The 21,683-nt window shown below is 41.1% G+C and overlaps 1 protein-coding gene across 2 annotated transcripts in view; it reads left to right on the forward strand.

Moving 5' to 3' along the window:
* Marchf8 (membrane associated ring-CH-type finger 8) overlaps positions 1–21,683 on the forward strand; it is an 84,951-nt gene that overhangs the window by 39,363 nt on the left and 23,905 nt on the right. For both annotated transcript variants that reach the window (XM_055604123.1, XM_055604122.1), the window contains exon 2: positions 393–569. In XM_055604123.1, coding sequence (XP_055460098.1) covers positions 471–569 — 99 coding nt within the window. In that variant the 5' untranslated portion in view covers positions 393–470. The remainder of the gene's footprint in view (positions 1–392; positions 570–21,683) is intronic.

The raw sequence follows: 21,683 nt of genomic DNA on the forward strand, positions 1-21,683 counted from the left end.
GCTCAGGCTAGTTTAAAACTTGTAATCCTCCTGTCAAAGGTGTTAGTTTTAAAGAAAGGTTACTATATCAAGATGCTTAAGTTTGATTTTTTTTTTTTCAGGGAAACACAGATATACACAGGAATACTTGCTAATGAGCAAAAGTTTAACTTCAAAAATAATGAGGCATTGTAATTTTAAAGTAGACAACCAAAAACTATTCTGTGACCCCCTAACTTCTTTCAGATACTATTATTTTAAGAAACAAATCTTACACTTTTCTCTAGTTATTTTCTCTTCTTTTTGATGACCAAGTATTTATCAGCATAACTTACTCAAATTAGGAAAGTGCCAGTCTTACTGTTGGAAATTGGGTATTTCAGCTCAGCTCTGTTTCTTTTTGTTTCTCTCAGCTTGAAGTCAATGGCCCAAAATGACTCTGCTAGTGGAGACTCACTTCCGTAAGGAGAAAGACCAGGTCAGAGGCTGGGATGAGCATGCCACTGCACCAGATCTCTGCCATCCCGTCTCAGGATGCCACATCCGCTAGAGTCTACAGAGGCAAGACCAAAGATAAGGAGCGGGAGCAGGTAACGTGAGAACATCCTTCTTACAGTGCCTTTCTGGGAGTTCTTTCCTGGTAGCTGTGGCTAGATGCTGGCTAAACAGCCATATTTGGGCAAGAAAGGACTGTTTTGTTTCTGTTTGAGGGAGAATGTATGACAGTGAGGAAGGCATGGTGGCAGGAGCACAGACTATCATCTTCTGCAGGTTTCTAGGTTCTGAGGGTTTGGCATAGGCTTATCAGCTTCTTAGTGGTAAGTAACACACTCATCTCAGTTGACTAAGTCTCCCAATCATGTCTTACACATTCCTAAGAGGAAGTTCTTTTGAGTCTCAAAACAAGACGCAGTGTATAAAGGTATTTTAACAAATCTTTAGGGGCTTGTTACTGCATGTAGGAGGTCATTATAATCAGCCTATCTGTTTCCATGCTGCTGACAATCTGACTTGACACATATAAATGTTAGTTAGATAAAGTCAGTGATGGAGGAATTTCAAGACTAATCTGAGCCCAAAGGGTCAGGAAAGGCTTTCTGTAGAAAACTGGGATTATGTGGAAAGCTGTGGTTAAGGGGAAAGGAAAAGGCAGAATGACTCAGGTTGAGGAAACCACAAACTGAACCCAAAATCTTTTGATGCAGTTTGTGACCTGCCTGTGCTGAGAAGTGAAAGAGAAGCCCTGTAGAGGTGCTTCTTGCTCCTCTTCCTCCTCCTCCTCACTGAGGTCCGGGGACTGCAAAGATAAAGTCTTTGTCTCAGGTTATACCCAGGGTGGCTTTATGCACAATTCTCTGTAGATGCACCGCATGAGCCTATATCTGCTGCTCTATGGGTTACTAATGACGTGTACATAGTTATATATCTGTGGATGAATAATGGATTTCACTTTCAGTGGCATGAGGACTGCTGGGAATATGTTGTAATCAATAAAGATTTTCTTGCTATCACTTACGAGTGGATAAACAGTTCTTTAAGAGTACCACTGCATTTTAGGTTTGTTGGTTTTTGAAACAGGGTTTCACTTTGTAGTTCTGGCTGTCTTGGGACTCATTGTGTAGAACAAAGTGCCTCGAACTCACTGACATCCACCTGCCTCTACTTCTGGAGTGCTGAGATTAAGGACATGAACCACTCTGTAGCTCTTCAGGTTTTTATAGGCACTAATCCATTACTTTTCAACTCTTAGTCTCTTTTTGGAAATCTGAGTTGCTTCATTTCAAAAGAAATTATTTTTTAATCTTAACTGTCTTAGGGAATACATACTTTTTCTTTACATCTTAAGGTAGTCATATCTTGCTTTTTGACCGATCTTAAAGCAACCTTGTGTATGCTTAGTGTGTGATTATTAATGTATATGTAACTTAAAGCTGTAAAACATAGTTTTATAATTGGTCTCCAAGTTAGTGTTCAGGAATTCAGAATTGTTTGAGAGTCATTATAAGTTACTTTCCATTTGAGGACAATGTCCTTTTTCTTAAGGTCAGGATTCTAGGGCTCACCGTAAGGAACAGCATCTTTTCCAAATTAAGGAGAAAAAAATTTTACTACTGGGGAGGAGATGCCTCTCTGGTTTCCCAGAAGGAGCTAGTTCCCAGCGCTGTAGAGGTTGACTCTAAGCTGATGAGGAGTGATCAGGAGGCAATGAATCGTAAAGGTTCAACTGCTGCATCTAGTGCTGAACATTGCCACTATCTTTATTATGACTGAAAAAAATGCCTCTAGTGTTACTAACACTGCCACTGAGAAACTTGGCTCCAGACCACCCCCCCCAATGCTCACCTCCTTCTTTTAAGATAGGTTTCAGTGTGCAGTCTCTGTATCCCAGGCTAGTCCAAACGTCATCCTCTTTCCTTGGCCACCATAGAATTAGGATTCCAGGTACTGCTCTTGGCATGCACTTCACTTTTGCCAAGAATGGACAAGCTAAGTGGATGCTGCATATTCTGCCACTCTGTCCCCTTGTCTCATGTGTGATCAAAGTTGTGAGTATGAATGGGTGCATTTCAGGAGAGGACCAATTTGTAAGATTATCCAGAAAATACATTTGCACTTCCTACTCTGAAAGAACTGGTCCACGTCATTGTATCCTGAAAGTATAATAAAAAAGGTAATCCATAGTCAGCTTGTATTTAGACAGTACATAGGAAGCAAAATATATTTTTCATATTTTTAAGGAATTCTATTTCTGGCACCACTGATCTCTACATCTTTCTTTTGAAGTCAACAGAGGAATTTTATCATGAAACATCAAATTGATAATTATCTGTCTTGCTTTATATCTTCAGGGTGGCCTGTTTTAGGACTTCCGTAGCGTGCTCCTGGGTGCGGGGCCACTCCTTCCTTCAGCTTCCTCCTCCCTCCTTCCCACTCACCCTCTTACCCTCTTTTCCTGTTTCTTTTTTCATCCTTCCCGTTCCCACTTCTGCTTTTGCCGTCCTCCTCACATTCTTCCCATTTCAGTTTCCAAAGTTCAGGATAGCAGACATTCACTAGCTACGACACCTAGCCAACCTACTATTTCAGACGTGTGTGTGCGTGTGCATGTGCGAGTGTGAGCGTGCGCGTGTTTTAATCATTAAGGATACAAGGTCTCTCTTAACAAAGTCTCTAGCTTTATCTTCTTAGCAGCCCCACCGTTTACTCCCATGAACTGAACTGTCATTTTATTTTGCAGTATGAAAATTGCTTCTACATATTACGACTTTGCATGCCAGTATTCAGCCTACTCTTGTACTTACTCGTTGCTGGCTTCTTTATAAGAGGCATAATTAAATGAAAAGATGAATATACATTTTTTAAATACTAAGTTACATCACTGTCAGTTAACATTTCACTGCCTCTGGCATGATTTGTGTGGCTCTTTGAATCATTACTTACCTGTCCTGTGAGAATCTCAGGACATTAATGTTTGCCTCAGCACAGTTCCTGTTGCTGTAACAGAATACCTGAGACTGGGTAAGTTAGAAAGGAGGTTGTAGTTCTGAAGGCTGGACAGCTTCTGATAAGGACCTCTTCATGTTCCATGCATGACAGAGGACAGGGGTGTGAACAGAGATAGGAGGGAGTGGATTCTCTAACAGCCACTTCCCATAATAACTGAAGCACTTTCCTGGAAACCACATTCATCCTTTTATTATGGCAGATTTTTCATAACCAAGTACTTCTTAAAGGCCTTACCACCTTTCTGTACCATTATATTGGGGACGTGGGGACCAACTATAGTCACACCATAACAACATTCTCACACATGGAAATAGAGATGTATTTTCTTGTGGTGTTTGTGGGGGCATCTGTGTAGCACCTTTCAAATCTGTTTCCCAGAGTGCTTAATCCTGTTTGGTAATCAGAGCTAGCAGTACTGCCATGGGGACCCTCCTAGTTTACTCAGGCATTTATAGGAAATTGTAGCACATTTGCTGTTCATGAACTGAAGATGTTTCCTTCCTCACTAAATGCTGTTTTCAGCCTTTTTGTTGAGAGTGTGGAGATGTGTTCTGATGGTTTCTCTGGAGATTAAAAGGGGGGAGGGGTGCTGTTACCAAACATTATAAATTCAACTTTGCCAAGTTTGAGCTGCTTTGTCTTTTTTTTTTTTTTTCCCCTTTTTGGATCTTAAAGTAATGGTTTGTTCACCTGTTTAGAGTATGTAGCTGAACTGGACATTGGCCTGTGGAGGAGATTTTGCTAGACTTCACATTATCTTGATAAAACAGTCAGAATATTTGGAAAGAGAAGCTTTTGCTGATGGCCTTGTTGTTGCATGTAACTTAGGCGAAAGTTGTAGAAGTCATTAGTCAGATGTCACTGATGAATATCATTTGCTGGTTGTTGCTGCTTGCTCAGAGTTATTAATGGAGCAGGTCGCAGATACCTTTCAATAACTGTTCAGTAACTGTTGAAAATTAAAAACCATCGCAGAGATTTCACTAAATAACACTGTAGGATACTATTACAGTATTCTAAATGATTATTAGTGCCTTTGAATGCCTGGCTTCAGCAAGATGACATCCTTTTCTCATACAAGAATTAACAAACCCAAAGAGAAATGTTGTGGTCACCTCAGTTTGAATATTTTCCCATGTTTCTTCTAAAAATATTTTTTTGCAGTTGAATATAAATATACTGCACACATTTATTTATTCATTTGTAAACTCTCTTTAGTCTATACTAGCTATAGAATTGTGTCTTTGAAGAAGCCTTTCCTCAGAAAACCTGTGACAGTGCAGGCCACATTGTGATAGTTGTCACAGAGTGCATCACAGCTCAAGCCACTTATCTGTGATGAGTTTTTCTTGGGTTCCAGAATGCTCTCAGCTATTGTTCTGTAGACCCCGCCTCTTGCAGGCCCTCTACCCTCACCCTGTGCACTATGCTCAGACTGTTGCATGGTTTTCTTCTCAGTTCTGCTTTTGACATTTTTAATGTTTTTTAATCATTTTATGTCCTTACAATATATTTAATATTTTCTCTTTTTGAATATATAATTTACAGCATAATTGTTTAACTATTAATTTTTACCTGGTTTTTGTTTTTGTTTTGCCTCCGAGAATTGTCTTGCTTGTTTTGAACTTGGGTAATGCTGCTGCTAAGGGTTGAAGTTACTGTAACAGTTGCTTGCTTCATGCTCAGTGTGCATTCATTGTTTGTAGTATTGGGCCATCTAAACAACATAATCTTCATGTGAACATTAAGAACAGCAAACTCATTGTTCTCTTCTCATTTGAGCCTTAGAAACAAGGTTACATGTTCTCTGTAGTTTTTAGTGTAGATAGTATTCACATAGGTTCTTAACACCATGATCGTTACAGCCACTCTCTTTGCCGGCTGCTTAGGCCAGCCTCTGCCCCTCTGTGAGGACCTTGCCCACCTCCACTCTGTTTTTGTATGTCTTTACCTTAAGTTCTTATTAATTTATCAGTTTTTTGCATAAATACTCACTGAGCATTCATTGCATAGTAGGTGTTTAGTCAGACATCAAATGTACACATGACATGATGAAGAGATACTCTGCATTGTCTAGTTCATGTGTTCTGTTGCATGAACCCTCTCTGCCTATACTACCAAAGCTTTCCAAACTGGTTTTCTTGCCTCAGCCCTTCTCTTTTGGCTTTGTTCTGTAGCTGGAAGCAAAAGTAGACAAACATCCCAATGTGATAAATGTTATGGTAAGAGCCTCTGACCCTCTGGATTTTCTAGAATAAGAGAAATCAAAGTTGAGTGTTTTGAGAAATTCTAGCACCTGTGCTGGGTGGATGTAGTGCTCAATTGGTTAGAGTGCTTGCCGTCATTTCCAAAGCTCTGGGTTTCATCCCCAGAACTGCAAAGCCTGGTTATGGTTGGCCCACACCTATAATCCTATAAACCTCGATCAGAAATGCTTTCCATTCCTGCTGTTCCCTTTCTCCCCACCATAGAGTTGGGGGAAAGGGAGCAGCTCCCTCTCTTGACAGGGAATCCTGTCACTTTTGAGACAAACATACTTCATTCAGTTTGAAGAGAGGGAAACACAATGGAATATTTTTTTTTTTAGTATCAAAACATGTTTGTTTTTATTTATATATAATGTATATTCATGAATGTAATGTCTTTTTTTTTGTATTTTATTTTTTTCTTATCAGTTACATTTTATTAACTCTGTACCCCAGCCGTGTCCCGATCCCTCATTCCCTCCCAGTCCCTCCCTCCCTCCCTCATCTCCACCATGCCCCTTGCCAAGTCCACTGATAGGGGGGACCTCCTTCCCATTCATCCGATCCTGTTTTATCAGGTATCTTCAGGACTGGCTGCAAAGCTCTCCTCTGTGGCCTAACAGGACTGCTCCTCCCTTGGGGGGTGGGGAGGCCAAAGAGCCAGTCATTGAGTTCCTGTTAGAAATAGTCCTTGTTCCCCTCACTATGGGAAACCAATTGGTTACTGAGCTACCACAGGCTACATCTGAGCAGAGATTCTAGGTTACATTCATACATGGTCCTTGGTTGCATGTCAGTCTCAGAAAAGACCTGTGCCCAGATATATTTGGCACAATGGAATACTACTCAACAATTAAAAACAAGGAAATCATGAAATTTTCAGGCAAATGGTGGGATCTGTCCCACTTTTCAGTAGGCGAAATATCCTTTTATGTTTGGGCATTTCTCATATTTAGCCAGAGGAATTCACATTTCAGAAGCCTTTCCTAAATCAGGGCAGATGACTGCAATTATAATTACCTTAGCTGGTGTGGTGAGAAGAGCTAGTGGTGGTGTGGGCATAAGGAAGTCCCTCACCTCAGGAGTCAGATTTGTGCATGAGCCTCCTGGTGTACACTGAGTCCATCACCTGTGGATCCGCTCCCAGGAAGGGTCTTTGTTAGAGAAATTGTGGGTCTGCGCTTACTTAGGTTTTAAAGTCTTCCTAGAATTAGTCTGTCAGTAGGAATCTTATTCTCAGTGTGTGGAGACTTTTTTTATTCTTTTATTTTAGGATATATATATATATATATATATATATATATATATATATATATATATATGCATATATAGAATTTCTTTATTATTTTTTATATTAATTACAGTTTATTTACTTTGTATACCAGCTGGAGCCCCCTCCCTCATTATCTTTCTATCCCACCTTCCCTCCCTCATCTCCTTCCTGCCCTTCTCTAAGTCCACTGATGGGGGAGGTCCTCCTCCCCTTCCATCTGATCCTAGCTTATCAGGGCTCTTCAGGGCTGGCTACAATGTCCTTTTCTGTGGCCTAGCAAGGCTGCTCCCCCCTCAGGGGGTGGATCAAAGAGCCAGCCATTGAGTTCATGTCAGAGACAGTCCCTGTTCCCCTAACTAGGGAACCCACTTGGATACTGAGCTGCAATGGGCTATATCTGGGCAGGGGTTCTAGGTTATATCCGTTCATGGTCCTTGGTTGGAGAATCAGTCTCAGAAAAGACCCCTGTGCCCAGATATATTTGGTCCTGTGGAGCTCCTGTCCTCTCCAGGTCATACTAACTCCCCCTTCTTTCATATGATTCCCTGCACCTTGCAAAGGTTTGGTTATGAGTCGCAGCATCTGTTTTGATTCACTGGTAGGAGACATTTAAGAAGAGTAAAAGATAATGGCTTAAAGAGAGGCAGTCGAGAAAAGAGAGTAATATAGTTTAATAATTTGATAATACAGTTTAATAATTTGAAATATACAAGAAATATAGACATCTTACTGCTTACAGTTACTATTCCCTCCAGTCCTTATGTTTAAGGTTGTTTACCTCAATGTCAGTCTGCCAAGGACATGAAAATACAGAAAAATTTCATGACAGCATACAGGAATGTGAAAGGCAAAACATCGAATCTTAGTGTATCAACTTTTTGTTTCTTCTAATAGTTTTGTGCAAAAGGAATTTTGGCTTCAGATCCTGAATTTTCTCTGCTTTTCTTTTTGTTTTCCTCCCTTCCTGCCTCCCTCCCTTCCGTCCTTCCTTTTCCCTTCCTTTCTTTTCTTTCCTTTTTTCCTTCCCTCTTTCCTTCCTTCCTTTTTTCCTTCCTTTCTTCCTTCCTTTTTTTGACATGGTTTTCCTATGTAATAGCCCTGGATGTCTTGGACTGGCTTTGTAGACCAGGCTGACTTCAAACTCACAGAGATCCACCTGCCTCTGCCTCCTGAGTGCTGGGATTAAAGCATGCACCACTGTGTTCAGTGATAACCCTGAATTTTAAATCAATAGAACTGGTCCACATGTTTATCATTCAAAATAGGAACCATGCCAGTCAACACATTTCTGCCAATGAGAATATATATATATATATATATATATATATATAAATCCATGCTTCAGGATTTGAGATGTTCTTGAAAATGTTTTCTGCTTCCTAATGTTTGTAGAAGTATTTTCCCCAGAGAACATTGTCAGGATGCTTGAAAAAGTAGTTTCTTGGCAGAGGATGGCTGAACATAATGGATGACACCAAACTCTGTGAGCCAGTTTGTTCAGATTCTGAAGTGTTGATTTGCAGTGGTGTTTAGAGTGTTGATGTGATAGGGTGTTAAGAGGAAACATTTGGACACTTTACATTGACTAGTCCTGACTAAAGTTGTTGGGGTTTTGGTGGATCCTGTTGCCTTACTGAGCCCACTTCTCAGATTCAGAAAGTCATGGTGGACCAGACCAGCAGAAGAACACCACCAGTCATCGTAACTGGTTTTGCTGCAGGTCTGCTGAGAAAAGCTTGGCAGCTTCTTGGTCCAGTCACTGGATTAAATGATTGTCACCAGGTATCTATAATCCACCTTTTGTCACCATCTGATCAAGAAATGATTTATTGCTACTACACTGAATAAAAGAGGATGATGGCTCAATAATTCACTGTTTGATGTTTTGTCAGCTCATGAGGCACTCACCAAGCCTTGTCACCATTCCAGGTTGCTTCCTCTGCTGGTCTACACTGGCAACTTCTCCTTTAGTTGCAAGAGAATCAGCTTTGATGGCTGCTCTCAGTTGGTCACTTTCAACTTCTGATGGCAGCCACTACACTTGTCATCCTTTGCATAAGTTCCTCAGGCCCCTCTGCATTGCAGGTTCAAGAGGAGTTCCTGGCCAATCACTGACAATAGCTGTCTCCATTGCTTTATGGCTCTTTGCAACTTGAATAAGAAAATGTTTAAACTTATTTTTATCACCACAAAGTAAGAAATATGCTAAAATGATTAGTGTAACCAGATTGTAGTTATTTTTGCCTCAACTCAAGAGAAGACATTCTCCTTTTATATTCATATTATCATTATCAGGAGTAAGGAGAGGCCCTAAAGCATGAAAGGGTTGTGTGTGTCTATAATCGATGAGAAAGAATTTTAATAACCTGTTTAAATGCTGTTTCATGGTTTGCCTATCAACTGTTAACGCCAGTGAAACTGCTGTCAAAAGCATGGCATGACAAATGACATAAAGTACCTTGGCGTAACCCTAACCAAGGAAGTCAAAGACTTGTATGAAAAAAATTTCAAGTCTCTGAAGAAAGAATTAGAGGAAGATATGAGAAGATGGAAAGATCTCCCATGCTCATGGCTTGGCAGGATTAACATAGTAAAAATGGCCATCTTACCAAAAGCAATCTACAGATTTAATGCAATTCCCATCAAATTGCCAACACAATTCTTTACAGACCTGGAAAGAAAAATTCTCAACTTCGTATGGAATAACAAGAAACCGAGAATTGCTAAAACAATCCTCTACAATAAAAGATCTTCTGGAGGTATCTCCATCCCTGATCTCAAGCTGTACTATAGAGCAACAGTTATAAAAACTGCATGGTACTGGCATAGAAACAGAATGGTGGATCAATGGAATCGAACAGAAGACCCAGAAATAAACCCACACACTTACGGACACCTGATTTTTGACAAAGATGCCAAAACCATACAATGGAAAAAAGATAGCATCTTCAACAAATGGTGCTGGTCCAACTGGATGTCTACATGTAGAAAAATGAAAATAGATCCATTCTTATCACCCTGCACAAAACTGAAGTCCAAGTGGATCAAAGACCTCAACATAAAACCAGACACATTAAATCGGCTAGAAAAAAAAGTGGGGAATACCCTAGAACTCATTGGTACAGGAGAAAACTTCCTGAACAGAACACCAACAGCACAGGCTCTAAGAGCAACAATCAATAAATGGGACCTCATGAAATTGAAAAGCTTCTGTAAAGCAAAGGACACCGTCATCAAAACAAAGCGACTGCCTACAGATTGGGAAAGAATCATCACCAACCCTCTATCTGACAGAGGACTCATATCCAATATATATAAAGAACTAAACAAGCTGAAAAGCAACAAACCAAGTAATCCACTTAAAAAATGGGGAACAGAGCTAAAGAGAGAATTCTCTGCAGAGGAATATCGAATGGCAGAGAAGCACTTAAAGAAATGCTCAACCTCATTAGCCATTAGGGAAATGCAAATCAAAACAACCCTGAGATTTCACCTTACACCCATCAGAATGGCCAAGATGAAAATCTCAAGGGACAACACATGCTGGAGAGGTTGTGGAGAAAGGGGAACGCTTCTCCACTGCTGGTGGGAATGTAAACTGGTACAACCACTCTGGAAATCAATCTGGCGCTTTCTCAGACAACTAGGAATAGCGCTTCCTCAAGATCCAGCCATACCACTCCTAGGCATATACCCAAAAGAGGCGCAAGTACACAACAAGGACATTTGTTCAACCATGTTTGTAGCAGCTTTATTTGTAATAGCCAGAAGCTGGAAACAACCCAGATGCCCCTCAACTGAAGAATGGATGCAGAAACTGTGGTACATCTATACAATGGAGTATTACTCAGCAATGAAAAATAAGGAAATCATGAAATTTGCAGGTAAATGGTGGGACCTGGAAAGGATCATCCTGAGTGAGTTGACCCAGAAGCAAAAAGACACTCACGGTATATACTCACTCATATAAACATACAATATAGAATAAACCCACTAAAAGCTGTACATCTAAACAAACTAAGCAAAAGAGAGGACCCTAACTAAAATGTTCAATCCCCATCCTGAAAGGCAAAGAGGATGGACATCAGAAGAAAACGAAAATAGGAAACAACCTCGGAACCCGCTACAGAGGGCCTCTGAAAGCCAGAAGAAAACAGGAAACAACCTTGAAACCTGCCACAGAGGGCCTCTGAAAGCTTCTGCAGTATAGACTGTCAAAGCAGATGCTGAGCCTGATGGCCAACTGATGGGCAGAGTGAATGGAATTTTATGTAAGAAGTGGGAAATAGTAAGAGCTGGAGGGAACGGGAACTCCACAAGCAGAGCAACAGAACAAGATAATTTGAACACAGGGAACTTCCCAGAGACTCATACTCCAACCAAGGACTATTCATGGAGATGACCTGGAACCCCTGCACAGGTGTAGCCCATGGCAGTTCAGTGTCCAAGTGGGTTCCATAGTAATGGGAAGAGGGACTGCCTCTGACATAATCTGATTGGCCTGCTCGTTGATCACTTCCCCCTGAGGGGGGAGCAGCCTTACCAGGCCACAGTAGAGGACAATGCAGCCACTTTTGATGAGAACTGATAGACTAAGATCAGAAAGAAGGAGAGGAGGACCTCCCCTATCAGTGGACTTGGGGAGTGGCATGCATGCAGAAAGGGGAGGGAGGGTGGGATCGGCAGGGGAGGAGGGAGGGGCTTATGGGGGGATACAAAATGAATAAAGTGTAATTAAAAAAAAAAAAAGCATGGCATGTTCATGCCATATTTATTACTACAGCCACCATTGAGCTAGACTGGACACACTTTTAATCTGCTTTTACAAGCCAGTGTTCCCATTGGTATTTTAAGGCACAGTAAGAGCTTGTTGACAACTAGCTATGCTTTTATTTTCATATAAAGCAAAATACTGAAAAGTTTTGATGATTGGGTTGGTCCCAGGTGGCCTATCTAGAATGATGGAAATTCCAGGGGACTGGAGCCTCTCATTAGTGCTTCCTTCCTGGGACAAGGAAAACATACTGGAGAACAGTGTAGTTTTGATATACAGACTAGAAAAGAAACAAAAGAGGTGATTTATTTTGGAACTAAGTATTACTAACCAGGGCCTGGGAATCCCCCCAAAACTGTGTTCCAATGAGGTGGCATTTTCATGAACTCATTTATAGAAACAGAAATCCATAAATAAGTCATTTTTCAAATGTGTTGGTGGGTACAGGGGTGGTACAGGGGTGGTAGCAAAATGGCAGTACCAGCTGGCTGATAGTACTCTACTTTTTAATTAGTAGAAAACTAGAGTTCTGTTAAGGTAATACATGCCAAAAGATTTTTATCTGTTATGTTATGAGGCCTGGTTTTATCTGTTAGTCATAGAATAGTAGGTCCAACACAGAGTTAAGAGTAAGGAATGGCTGTTTAGTGAGCTAAAGATAGCCTTGTCACCTAAATATAAGATAACTTGTATTTAGGCTCTGGGCCTGCAAAATTCACAGCTCTCCACATCACTGTACTTCTGGTCAGTCAGCCTTTTCAGACAGCTTCTTTCCAGGAAGTATAGTTTGCAGGCTCCATGTAATAGGCTGAAGTGGGGAAACTCAGCCAGGCTGGTCTATTGAGATTTTCTGTGTAGCAGTCCTTTCCCAAAGTATGACAGGACTTTTCTGAAGCAAGAGACATAGTGCGTGCTGCCATATTCTAATTCTGTTACTGTGATAGATGCTGTGATCAAAAGCAGCTTAGCAGAGGAAAGGATTTACTTCAGCCTGCAGGTCACACTCCATCATTGAGGACGTCTGGGCAGGGGCTCAGGCAGGAGCTGCAGACAGAAACCATGGAGGAATGCTGTTCTGTGGCTCACTCACTTTATTTAAGAGAAATACTTTCTTCTAGAATAGATGATAACTTTGCCTTCCTCAGAGATCTCATCATGTCTCCTCATCAACACAAGCTCCACAGAAACATTCTGGCCTTTCTGTGTTACTGTGTGGTCTCCTTAACTACAAAGACCTAAGCACTGCAGCATACTTGTATGGTGGGAAAAGGGTGGAGGTCCACGGAAAGTGGTAAAGGAAAAGGGAAGTAAGTCAGTTATCTGCTACCAGAAGCTTCCGATGTGTTGGGAATGAAAAAACAACAACCCCAAAGTATGGCATGTCTGGTTCTTTAACTGAAGAACAACAGAACCAGAAGCTTAGAAATGCATTTCATCCCCCAAGGCAGGTTACAGAAACTAAAGTTCTGTTCTCTTTTCTCCAAGAATAGCCACAGACACTTGAACTTCATTCACCCAAAGCAAGACCTAAGCCCTAGAATTATTATTTAAACCCTCCCCATGTCTTTCTCTTAATCTTCATGTGACATGCCTGAGCTGACTTTGACTCTCAACTTGACATAGCCTAGACACCTGAGGGGAGTCTCTACTGAGGAACTGCCCAAAGCAGACGAGCCAGTGGACATGCTGCGCAGCACTGGCTGACTATTGACTGACGCAGGGTGGCCCAGCCAGGGTAGGTGGGCTGAGGAGCTAGGGGTCAGGCCCTCGGCAGGCAGGCAGGCAGGTGGCAGATCTGGTACAAGGAAGTTAATTGTGGGCAGGGGGAAGGGAACCTGGAAAAGGGATAGAGTCAGTGAGTGAGCCTTGAGGGTAGAGAGAGAAGGGTCAGGGAGGAAGAGGAAGGGGTACCTAAGACAGAGACAGAGAGAGAGATAGAGACAGACAGAGACAGAGAGGGGAGAGAGAACAAGAATGTGGGCACAGAGGGAAGCTGGAACACAGACAGAGGGAGAAAAAGAGGCTGGAGTGGCCAGGGTCCTTATATTCCTGCACATAGCACACAACTGACAGCTACAGGTGATGACTAAACAATTCCTAGGGCCAGGAAGGCAGGCCCACTGAATCGCCTGTTCACTAGCAGCGCCGATATCTGACTGCTTACAACAGCCACCTAACTACACCTCCAGGGGATCCAGTGCTCTTTTTCTGGACTCTGCAGGGCACCCACCGAGACATATAATGTGAAAGGGAGACAGACCTCAGTAAGAACTGTTTTCTTTGGCAAAACTCAGTACAAGAAGACTAATTTTATTTTATTTTGCCTCCTTTTTTATTTTTATTTTTTTTTAATTGGCTTGGTGTACTGGCTTACAATCATCTATTTCAGCCTCAGAGCATCTGATGCTTTCTGGCCTTCCGGGTGCTTTACTGGTGCACAGACATATAGGTAGGCAAAACATCTCAATGCATAAAAAATTAAAGGTTAATTTTTTTTCTTCTTTAAAGGCACTCCAGAGGGTTTAAGTGGGCTCGTGATCTCAAAACAAAACAAAACAAAACAGGTGCTCCAAAGCCAAAGATTAGCTCTGAGACAATCTACCAGACAGTGACAGAGAAGGTTCTGTTTGCAGCAATGCATGTATTTTATAGAGTACAGCTGGAATTCAGCTGAATCCCAAGAATAAAATGTGCTGAACAAATTGAGACAAATGCTGTTTGAACTAGTAGCTCATCAGGCTCAAGCTGCAAAGCCTCTGCTACCATATATACATATATTTAAAAATAACAATTTTGAAAATATTTTAGTTTTACGATTATTTCATTTTGTGTATGTGGCTATTTTGTCTGCATGTATGTCTGTGCACACATCTATGCCTGGTGTCCTCAGAATTGTGTTTGTGGAATTGGAGTTACAGATAAGGTGTGAGCTATTATGTGGGTGCTGTGAATTGAGCCTGGGTCCTCTTGAAGAGAAGCCAATGCCCCTAACTTTTGAGCCATCTCTCCAGCCTCTAAAATTAAAAAAAAAAAAAAAAAAAAAAAAATTGAGACAGGGTCTCCACATAGCCCTGGCTGCCCTGGAATTCACTGTTGCATGCCTTATGTCTCTCAAGTGCTAGGATTAAAGAGTGAACCACCCAAGTGTAAACCACCATGTCTGGCTCCTAACAACAAGAAAACCACTTAAATTTTAGAAAGCATAAATCCGGAAGTGATTTTATGAAGTAACAAAATAAAATGCAGGGAGAAACACGGGGCCAAGGAGATTCATGGAAGAACATTTTACAAAAGCAATAACTAAGCCAGAAGCAGCTAGGACAAAATTCTTGTCCCCTTCCCCCATTAACAAGCTGATGGCAAGCACAAACATGCTATATGTAGGGAGCGCAGCCAGGCACTGTGGAGGGCAAGAAAACAAGTGGAGAACAAGACAGGTGACTGGAGTTCCTAAGATAGTGAGTGGCCAGAGGAAGAGAGGTGCTTATCCAAACTCTCAGTTCAAATTTCTCATGGAATTGTCTTTGAGTAGGTAAGAAATGACTGCTTCAGGCATCACTCATTTGTAAATATGCAAGCATTGACAAGTTGGGGAAAACAAATGTTCATCTGCTTACTTGAAGAATAACAGTGAGATAAAAGGTTTATTTATAGCCAGAGAGCAGGAAAATCCTTCTTGAAGCAGTATATTTCCTAGCATCACTGTGCAGCAGCCCCATCCCCAGCTGGCATGGTTTTACAAGTATTCTGCTGCTGCTTTTACAATTCAGCCCCAGTAGGACAAGTTGATGGGGGGAAAAGTTCTTGTTCTTTCAGATATCTGTGGTTAATTATTATTTACCCTTTCTACCTTTTTTTTTTTTAAGTCTCTCAAGTAAGTCTGGGTGATAGGTTAACGTAGAAGAACAAATAGATCCTGTACCATTTACTGCCGTCAGCTGGAAATTGAACTTTATTTATTTGCAAACCAGCAAGTATAGCTTAGAATCTTTACATTGCATATTGCTGTAGAGGACCATAGAGCAGAAGTGAAATGGGTTGCGGGAATGGACTTGTTATGAATTATTCATTAACTACCTCATTCCTTGGAAATCAGCTGGAGGAAGTGAGTGGTTAGTTCAGTTTGATCACAGGAATGTTGCACTGAAGTCCAGCAAGCAGCAGAGCAGTGTGGTTCTGCTGGCTGCTTCAAGGCTGCAGGGCAGCTGCAGTTCAGACACAGCCCGCCCCTGTGCAGGGCACCATGCTGCTGGAAAGAGCTGCAGTGAGGACACGCCCATGCATTCCTGTTGGAAGATGAAGCTTCAGGTAAGAGAGAAGTGCCTGTCAGCACTGCCCAGGTTTCTCACTGACTTTAGGGGTGTCACAGCAAGCCCTGGAACAGAAGCACCAAACATTAACCTTGCAGTTCACATTGCCAGGGATGTACATCGTAATACAATTTGTTCTAATAAAATATGTCCCTTGTATTTGTCAAACATATTCTTAAGACAATAAACGTTTAAATGTCATGTATTATTTTTTAGTGCCATCTTTTGATATAAAAATATCTTTTTTTAATTCATGTTGACCATTTAATTTTGAGTCATGGAATTTGGCTTTGAAAAACCCTGAGAATAATAATTTAGTATTTGAATCAGTGAAGCTTCAGGCTCTTCTCTAGAAAATGTTTTGTCTGTAGAAGCCACCTTCATTCTTTATGTGGAGGCATTTGGAAAAATAGACAGAAAATGGAACAAAGAGTCTTTGTTCTGTTTGTCGATGTTATTTGCCATGCATCAGTGTGAGCTTTTGTGTTTGTGTACATGTGTGTGGTGTGTGTATGTGTGAGCACCCATATACCTACAAACTCGGCATGTAGAGTTTCATTTGGCAGGGATGTTCTGATCTTGCCCTTTGCTTTGTCTGTTGGATCTTGTGTGAATGATGCCTTTGTTTGCTGAGACCGTGCGGTGGTCAGAGGTGTGGAACACAGAATTACACAAATGTGATGGAGCCAAATCTGAGAAGATTTTTCGTTATCTTCTTTTCTTTTGAGACAGCCTTGATATAGTCTAGGTTAGGCCTGAATAGATAGTCCCTCTGACTCAGCTTCCCCCAAACAGTGCTTATAGGCATGGGCCATCATGCTCCACTTTCCTACTCCATTTTATTCAACTCTATGAGTGTGTGTGTGTGTGTGTGTGTGTGTGTGTGTGTGTGTGTATGTTTCTTTGTTTTATTTGCCACCCCATGCCTTTTGGTTTTGTTCCCCCCTCCCCCGAGACAGGGTTTCTTTTCGTAGCTTTGGCTGACCTGGATGCACTTTGTAGACCAGGCTGACCTCAAACTCAGAGCTCCTCCCAACTGCTGGTATTACAGGTGTGCACCACCGTGCCCAGCTTGCCACCCCATTCTTAAGGGTCTAGAACAGTGGCTCGTGTGTAGTAGTCAGTTAGTGACTGTGTTTTGGTAGCTTTTGTAACTCATGTAGAACTGTAGGAAGTAGTATAATTTCAATAATTTTATAGCAGTGAATTTTAATTTGCACTGATCAATTAGCTTAAGGTTATATATTTTTATGCTTTTTTAAAATGCTGAAGTTTTTTAAGATTTGTTTTTATCTTATGTATATGACTCTTTGCCTGCATATATGTATGTCACCATGTGTGAGCCTGGTGTTCACAGAGGTCAAAAGTGGGTGTAGGATCAACTGAAACTGGAGCTAAAAACAAATCAAACCCTGGCTTTCTGGAAGAGCAGCCATTGCTCTTAACTACTGAGTCACTTCTCCAGCCCCCATATGTAATTTTTAAAAAAGAGATATGTCTATTCATTTAGTTGTTTACATAATTAATAATAAATATCAATTGTGAATACAACGGTCCTTAGTGGAAAATGCATCAGAAGGGATTATATTTTTTAGTACATTCCCATAGTTGTTATTATCCTAATTATATCATGTTGTATGTTACCGTTTGAAAAGCTGTGTTACAGGGAACGATGTGTTTAATTTATGTATGATTTCAGGAGTTTTAAACTGTGTAGATATAGTACTTAGTGATATTAGAAAAAGCAATGTGTATGGTATGTTTAGCTGGATGCGGTGGCACATGTCTTTAATCCCAACACTGAGGAGACAGAGGCAGGCTGATCTCTTGAGTTTAAGGCCTGCCAGCCTGCGCTACACACTGAGACGTCTATACTTTTTTAATATTTTTTTTTATTTTTAAATAATTTTATACATTCACTTGTATCCCAGCTGTAGCCCTCTCCCTCTTTCCCTTCCAAACCTCCCCTCCCTCCTTAGCTCCTCCCTACCCCCTTCCGAGTCCACTGAGAGGGGGTGTCCTCCTCTCCTTCCGTCTTGCCCTAGCTTATCAGGTATCTTCAGGATGGTTGCAGTGTCCTTATCTGTGGCCTAGCAAGGCTGCTTCTCCCTCAGGCGGGAGGGGAAGCTCATGAGTTCATGTCAGAAACAATTCCTGTCCCCCTTACTAGGGAACCCACTTGGATACTGAGCTACCATGGGCTGTGTCTGAGCAGGGGTTGTAGGTTATATCCATGCATGGTCCTTGGTTGGATAAACAGTCTCATAGAAGACCCATGTGCTCAGATATATTTGGACCTTGTGGGGCTCCGTGTCCCCTCTAGGATATACTAATTCCTCCTTCCTTCCTATGATTCCCTACACTCTACCGAAGGTTTGGTTATGGGTCTCAGCATCTGCTTTGATACACTGCTAGGTAGAGTCTTTCAGGTGCCTTCTGTGGTAGGCTACTGTCCTGTTACTTGTTTTCTCCTATTTCCAATGTCCATCCCCTTTGTCTTTCTAGATGAGGATTGATCATCTTACCCCTGGACCTCTTTCTTGTTTATCTTCTTTAGGCGTACATATTTTAGTATGTTTATTCTATCTTATAGATCTATATAAGTGAGGATATACCATGTGTCTTTTTCTGCTTTTGGGATACCTCATTCAGGATGATTTTTTTTTTCTAGATCCCACCATTTGCCTGCAAAATTCATGATTTCCTCCTTTTTGATTGCTGAGTATTATTCCATTGTGTAAAAATACCACAATTTCTGTATCCATTCCTCCGTTGATGGACATCTGGGTTATTTCCAGGTTCTGGCTATTACAAATAAAGCTGCTATAAACATGGTTGAGCAAATGTCCTTGTTGTGTACTTGAACATCTTTTGGATATATGCCTAGGAGTAGTATAGCTGGATCTTGAGGTAGCACTATTCCTAATTGTCTAAGAAAGCGCCAGATTGATTTCCATAGTGGTTGTACCAGTTGACATTCCCACCAGCAATGGAGTAGGGTTCCCCTTTCTCCACAGCCTTCCAGCATACGTTATCTCTTGAGTTTTTCATCTTAGTCATTCTGATGGATATGTAAGGTGAAATCTCAGGGTCGTTTTGATATGCATCTCTCTGATGACTAGGGATATTGAACATCTCCTTATGTGTTTCTCTGCCATTCTATATTCTTCTACAGAGAATTCTCTGTTTAGCTCCATACCCCATTTTTTTAATTGGGTTACTTGAATTGTTACCTTTTAACTTCTTTAGTTCTTTATATATTCCAGATATCAGCCCTCTGTCAGATGTTGGGTTGGTGAAGATCCTTTTCCAATCTGTAGGCAGTCGTTTGTTTTGATGACAGTGTCTTTTGCTTTACAGAAGCTTTTCAGTTTCATGAGGTCCCATTTATTGATTGTTGCTCTTAGAGCATGTGCTGTTGGTGTTCTGTTCAGGAAGTTGTCTCCTGTGCCAATGAGTTCTAGGCTCTTCCCCACTGTTTCTTCTAACAGGTTTAGTGTGTCTGGTTTAATGTTGAGGTCTTTGATCCACTTGGACTTTAGTTTTGTGCAGGGTGATAAATACGGATCTGTTTTCATTTTTCTACATGTAGACATCCAGTTGGACCAGCACCATTTGTTGAAGATGCTGTCTTTTTTCCATTGAATGGTTTTGGCTTCTTTGTCAAAAATCAAGTATTCATAGGTGTTTGGGTTTATTTCTGGGTCTTCTATTCGGTTCCATTGATCCGCCTTTCTGTTTCTATGCCAGTACCAAGCAGTTTTTATTATTATTGCTCTGTATCCATTCCTCTTGAGATCCAACTTGAGATCAGGGATGGAGATACCTCCAGAGATTCTGTTGTTGTACAGGATTGTTTTGGAAATTCTGGGTTTTTTTGTTTTTCCATATGACGTTGAGGATTTTTCTTTCAAGGTCAGTAAAGAATTATGTTGGTATTTTGATGGGCATTGCATTGAATCTGTAGATTACTTTTGGCAGGATGGCCATTTTCACTATGTTAATCCTACCGATTCATGAGCACGGAAGATCTTTCCATCTTTTGATGTCTTCTTGGATTTCTTTCTTCAGAGACTTGAAATTTTTTTCAAACAGGTCTTTCACCTGCTTGGTTAGAGTCACCCCAAGGTATTTTATGTTATTAGTGGCTATTGTGAAGGGTGTTGTTTCCCTGATTTCTTTCTCGGCCCTTTTGTCTTGGGTATACAGGAGGGCTTCTGATTTTTTTTGAGTTAATTTTGTATCCAGCCACTTTGCTGAAGGTGTTTATCTGCTGAAGGAGTTCTCTGGTTGAGTTTTTGAGGTCACTTAGGTATACTATCATATCATCTGCGAATAGTGAAACTTTGACTTCTTCCTTTCTGATTGACTTATTTTTTAAAAGACAATGTGCTTTAGTGTCTAAGTGGGTTATATAGTAATGGGATGAGGGACTGCCTCCGACACAATCTGATAGGCCTGCTCTTTGATCACCTCCCCCTGAGGGGGGAGCAGCCTTACCAGGCCACAGAAGATGACAATGCAGCCACTCCGGATGTGATCTGATAGACTAAGATCAGATGGAAGGAGAGGAGGACCTCCCCTCTCAGTGGACTTGGGGAGGGGCATGCATGAAGAAGGGGGAGGGAGGGTGGGATCAGGAGGGGAGGAAGGAGGGGCTTATGGGGGATACAAAGTGAATAAAATATAAAAAAATAATAATAATTAAAAAAAGGAAAAAAAAAGAGCTCAGAGTTACTACCAGTGTGATTCCCTTTAATATCCCCCTCACTCACTTACAGAGCCACCTTATAAAAGAGAAAGCGGGAAGGATCAAGAGATACTTAGCTGTCTGCTCTTTGAGAGGACCCAGGTTCAGCTGCTAGCACTCCTGTCAAGTGGCTTATGGCTGCCTGTAACTTCAGCTGCAAGGGACACAGTTCACTTTTCTGGTCTCTGAGAGTACATGTATACAACCATGCAGGGGCTTTAATTAAAGAAATGGGGAACATTCATTTTCACATGGGTTCTTGAGTGCTAAGTGGAAATTCTTAGGCAACAGAAATAGAGATTATGAATGGACTTTAATTGGAAACATTTAAAAACATTTAAGGAAAGAAAATATATAATTGGTAACTTACAAATGAAGAAGAACATGCATTTTTTGTTTCTTTCTGAATTAACACAGTTATCAAACAAAACTAGTTGAGCTGCTTTTCTAAACATTTCTTTTATCCTTGAATTAGGTTTTGGAGGAGTGACGGAGCAGACAACTGAATGGTAGCATATTAACAGACTGAATGCTGACACATTAATGAAGTGAATGCCAGCACATTGACAAACGGAATGAAACCAGTGCTAGTGTAGTGATACATGCCTTTACCTTTAGTCCCAGCACTCAGGAGGTAGAGGCATGTGGATCTCTTTGAGTTTGCGGTAGCCTCTTCTACAGAGAAGGTTCCAAGATAGCCAGGGCTACATAGAGAGACCCTGACTCAAAACAAAAATCAAACAATGTTTGGAAATCAAAGTGCTTTCAGAGTAAACATAATAAACCAAAAAATGGATACCTTAAACCAAGTGCTCCAGAAGCAAACCATAAAAGGTAGCCAGCA

Source organism: Psammomys obesus, unplaced genomic scaffold, assembly GCF_907164565.1.
Source record: "Psammomys obesus unplaced genomic scaffold, mPsaObe1.curated_primary_1811, whole genome shotgun sequence".
Taxonomy (NCBI): Eukaryota; Metazoa; Chordata; class Mammalia; order Rodentia; family Muridae; genus Psammomys; species Psammomys obesus.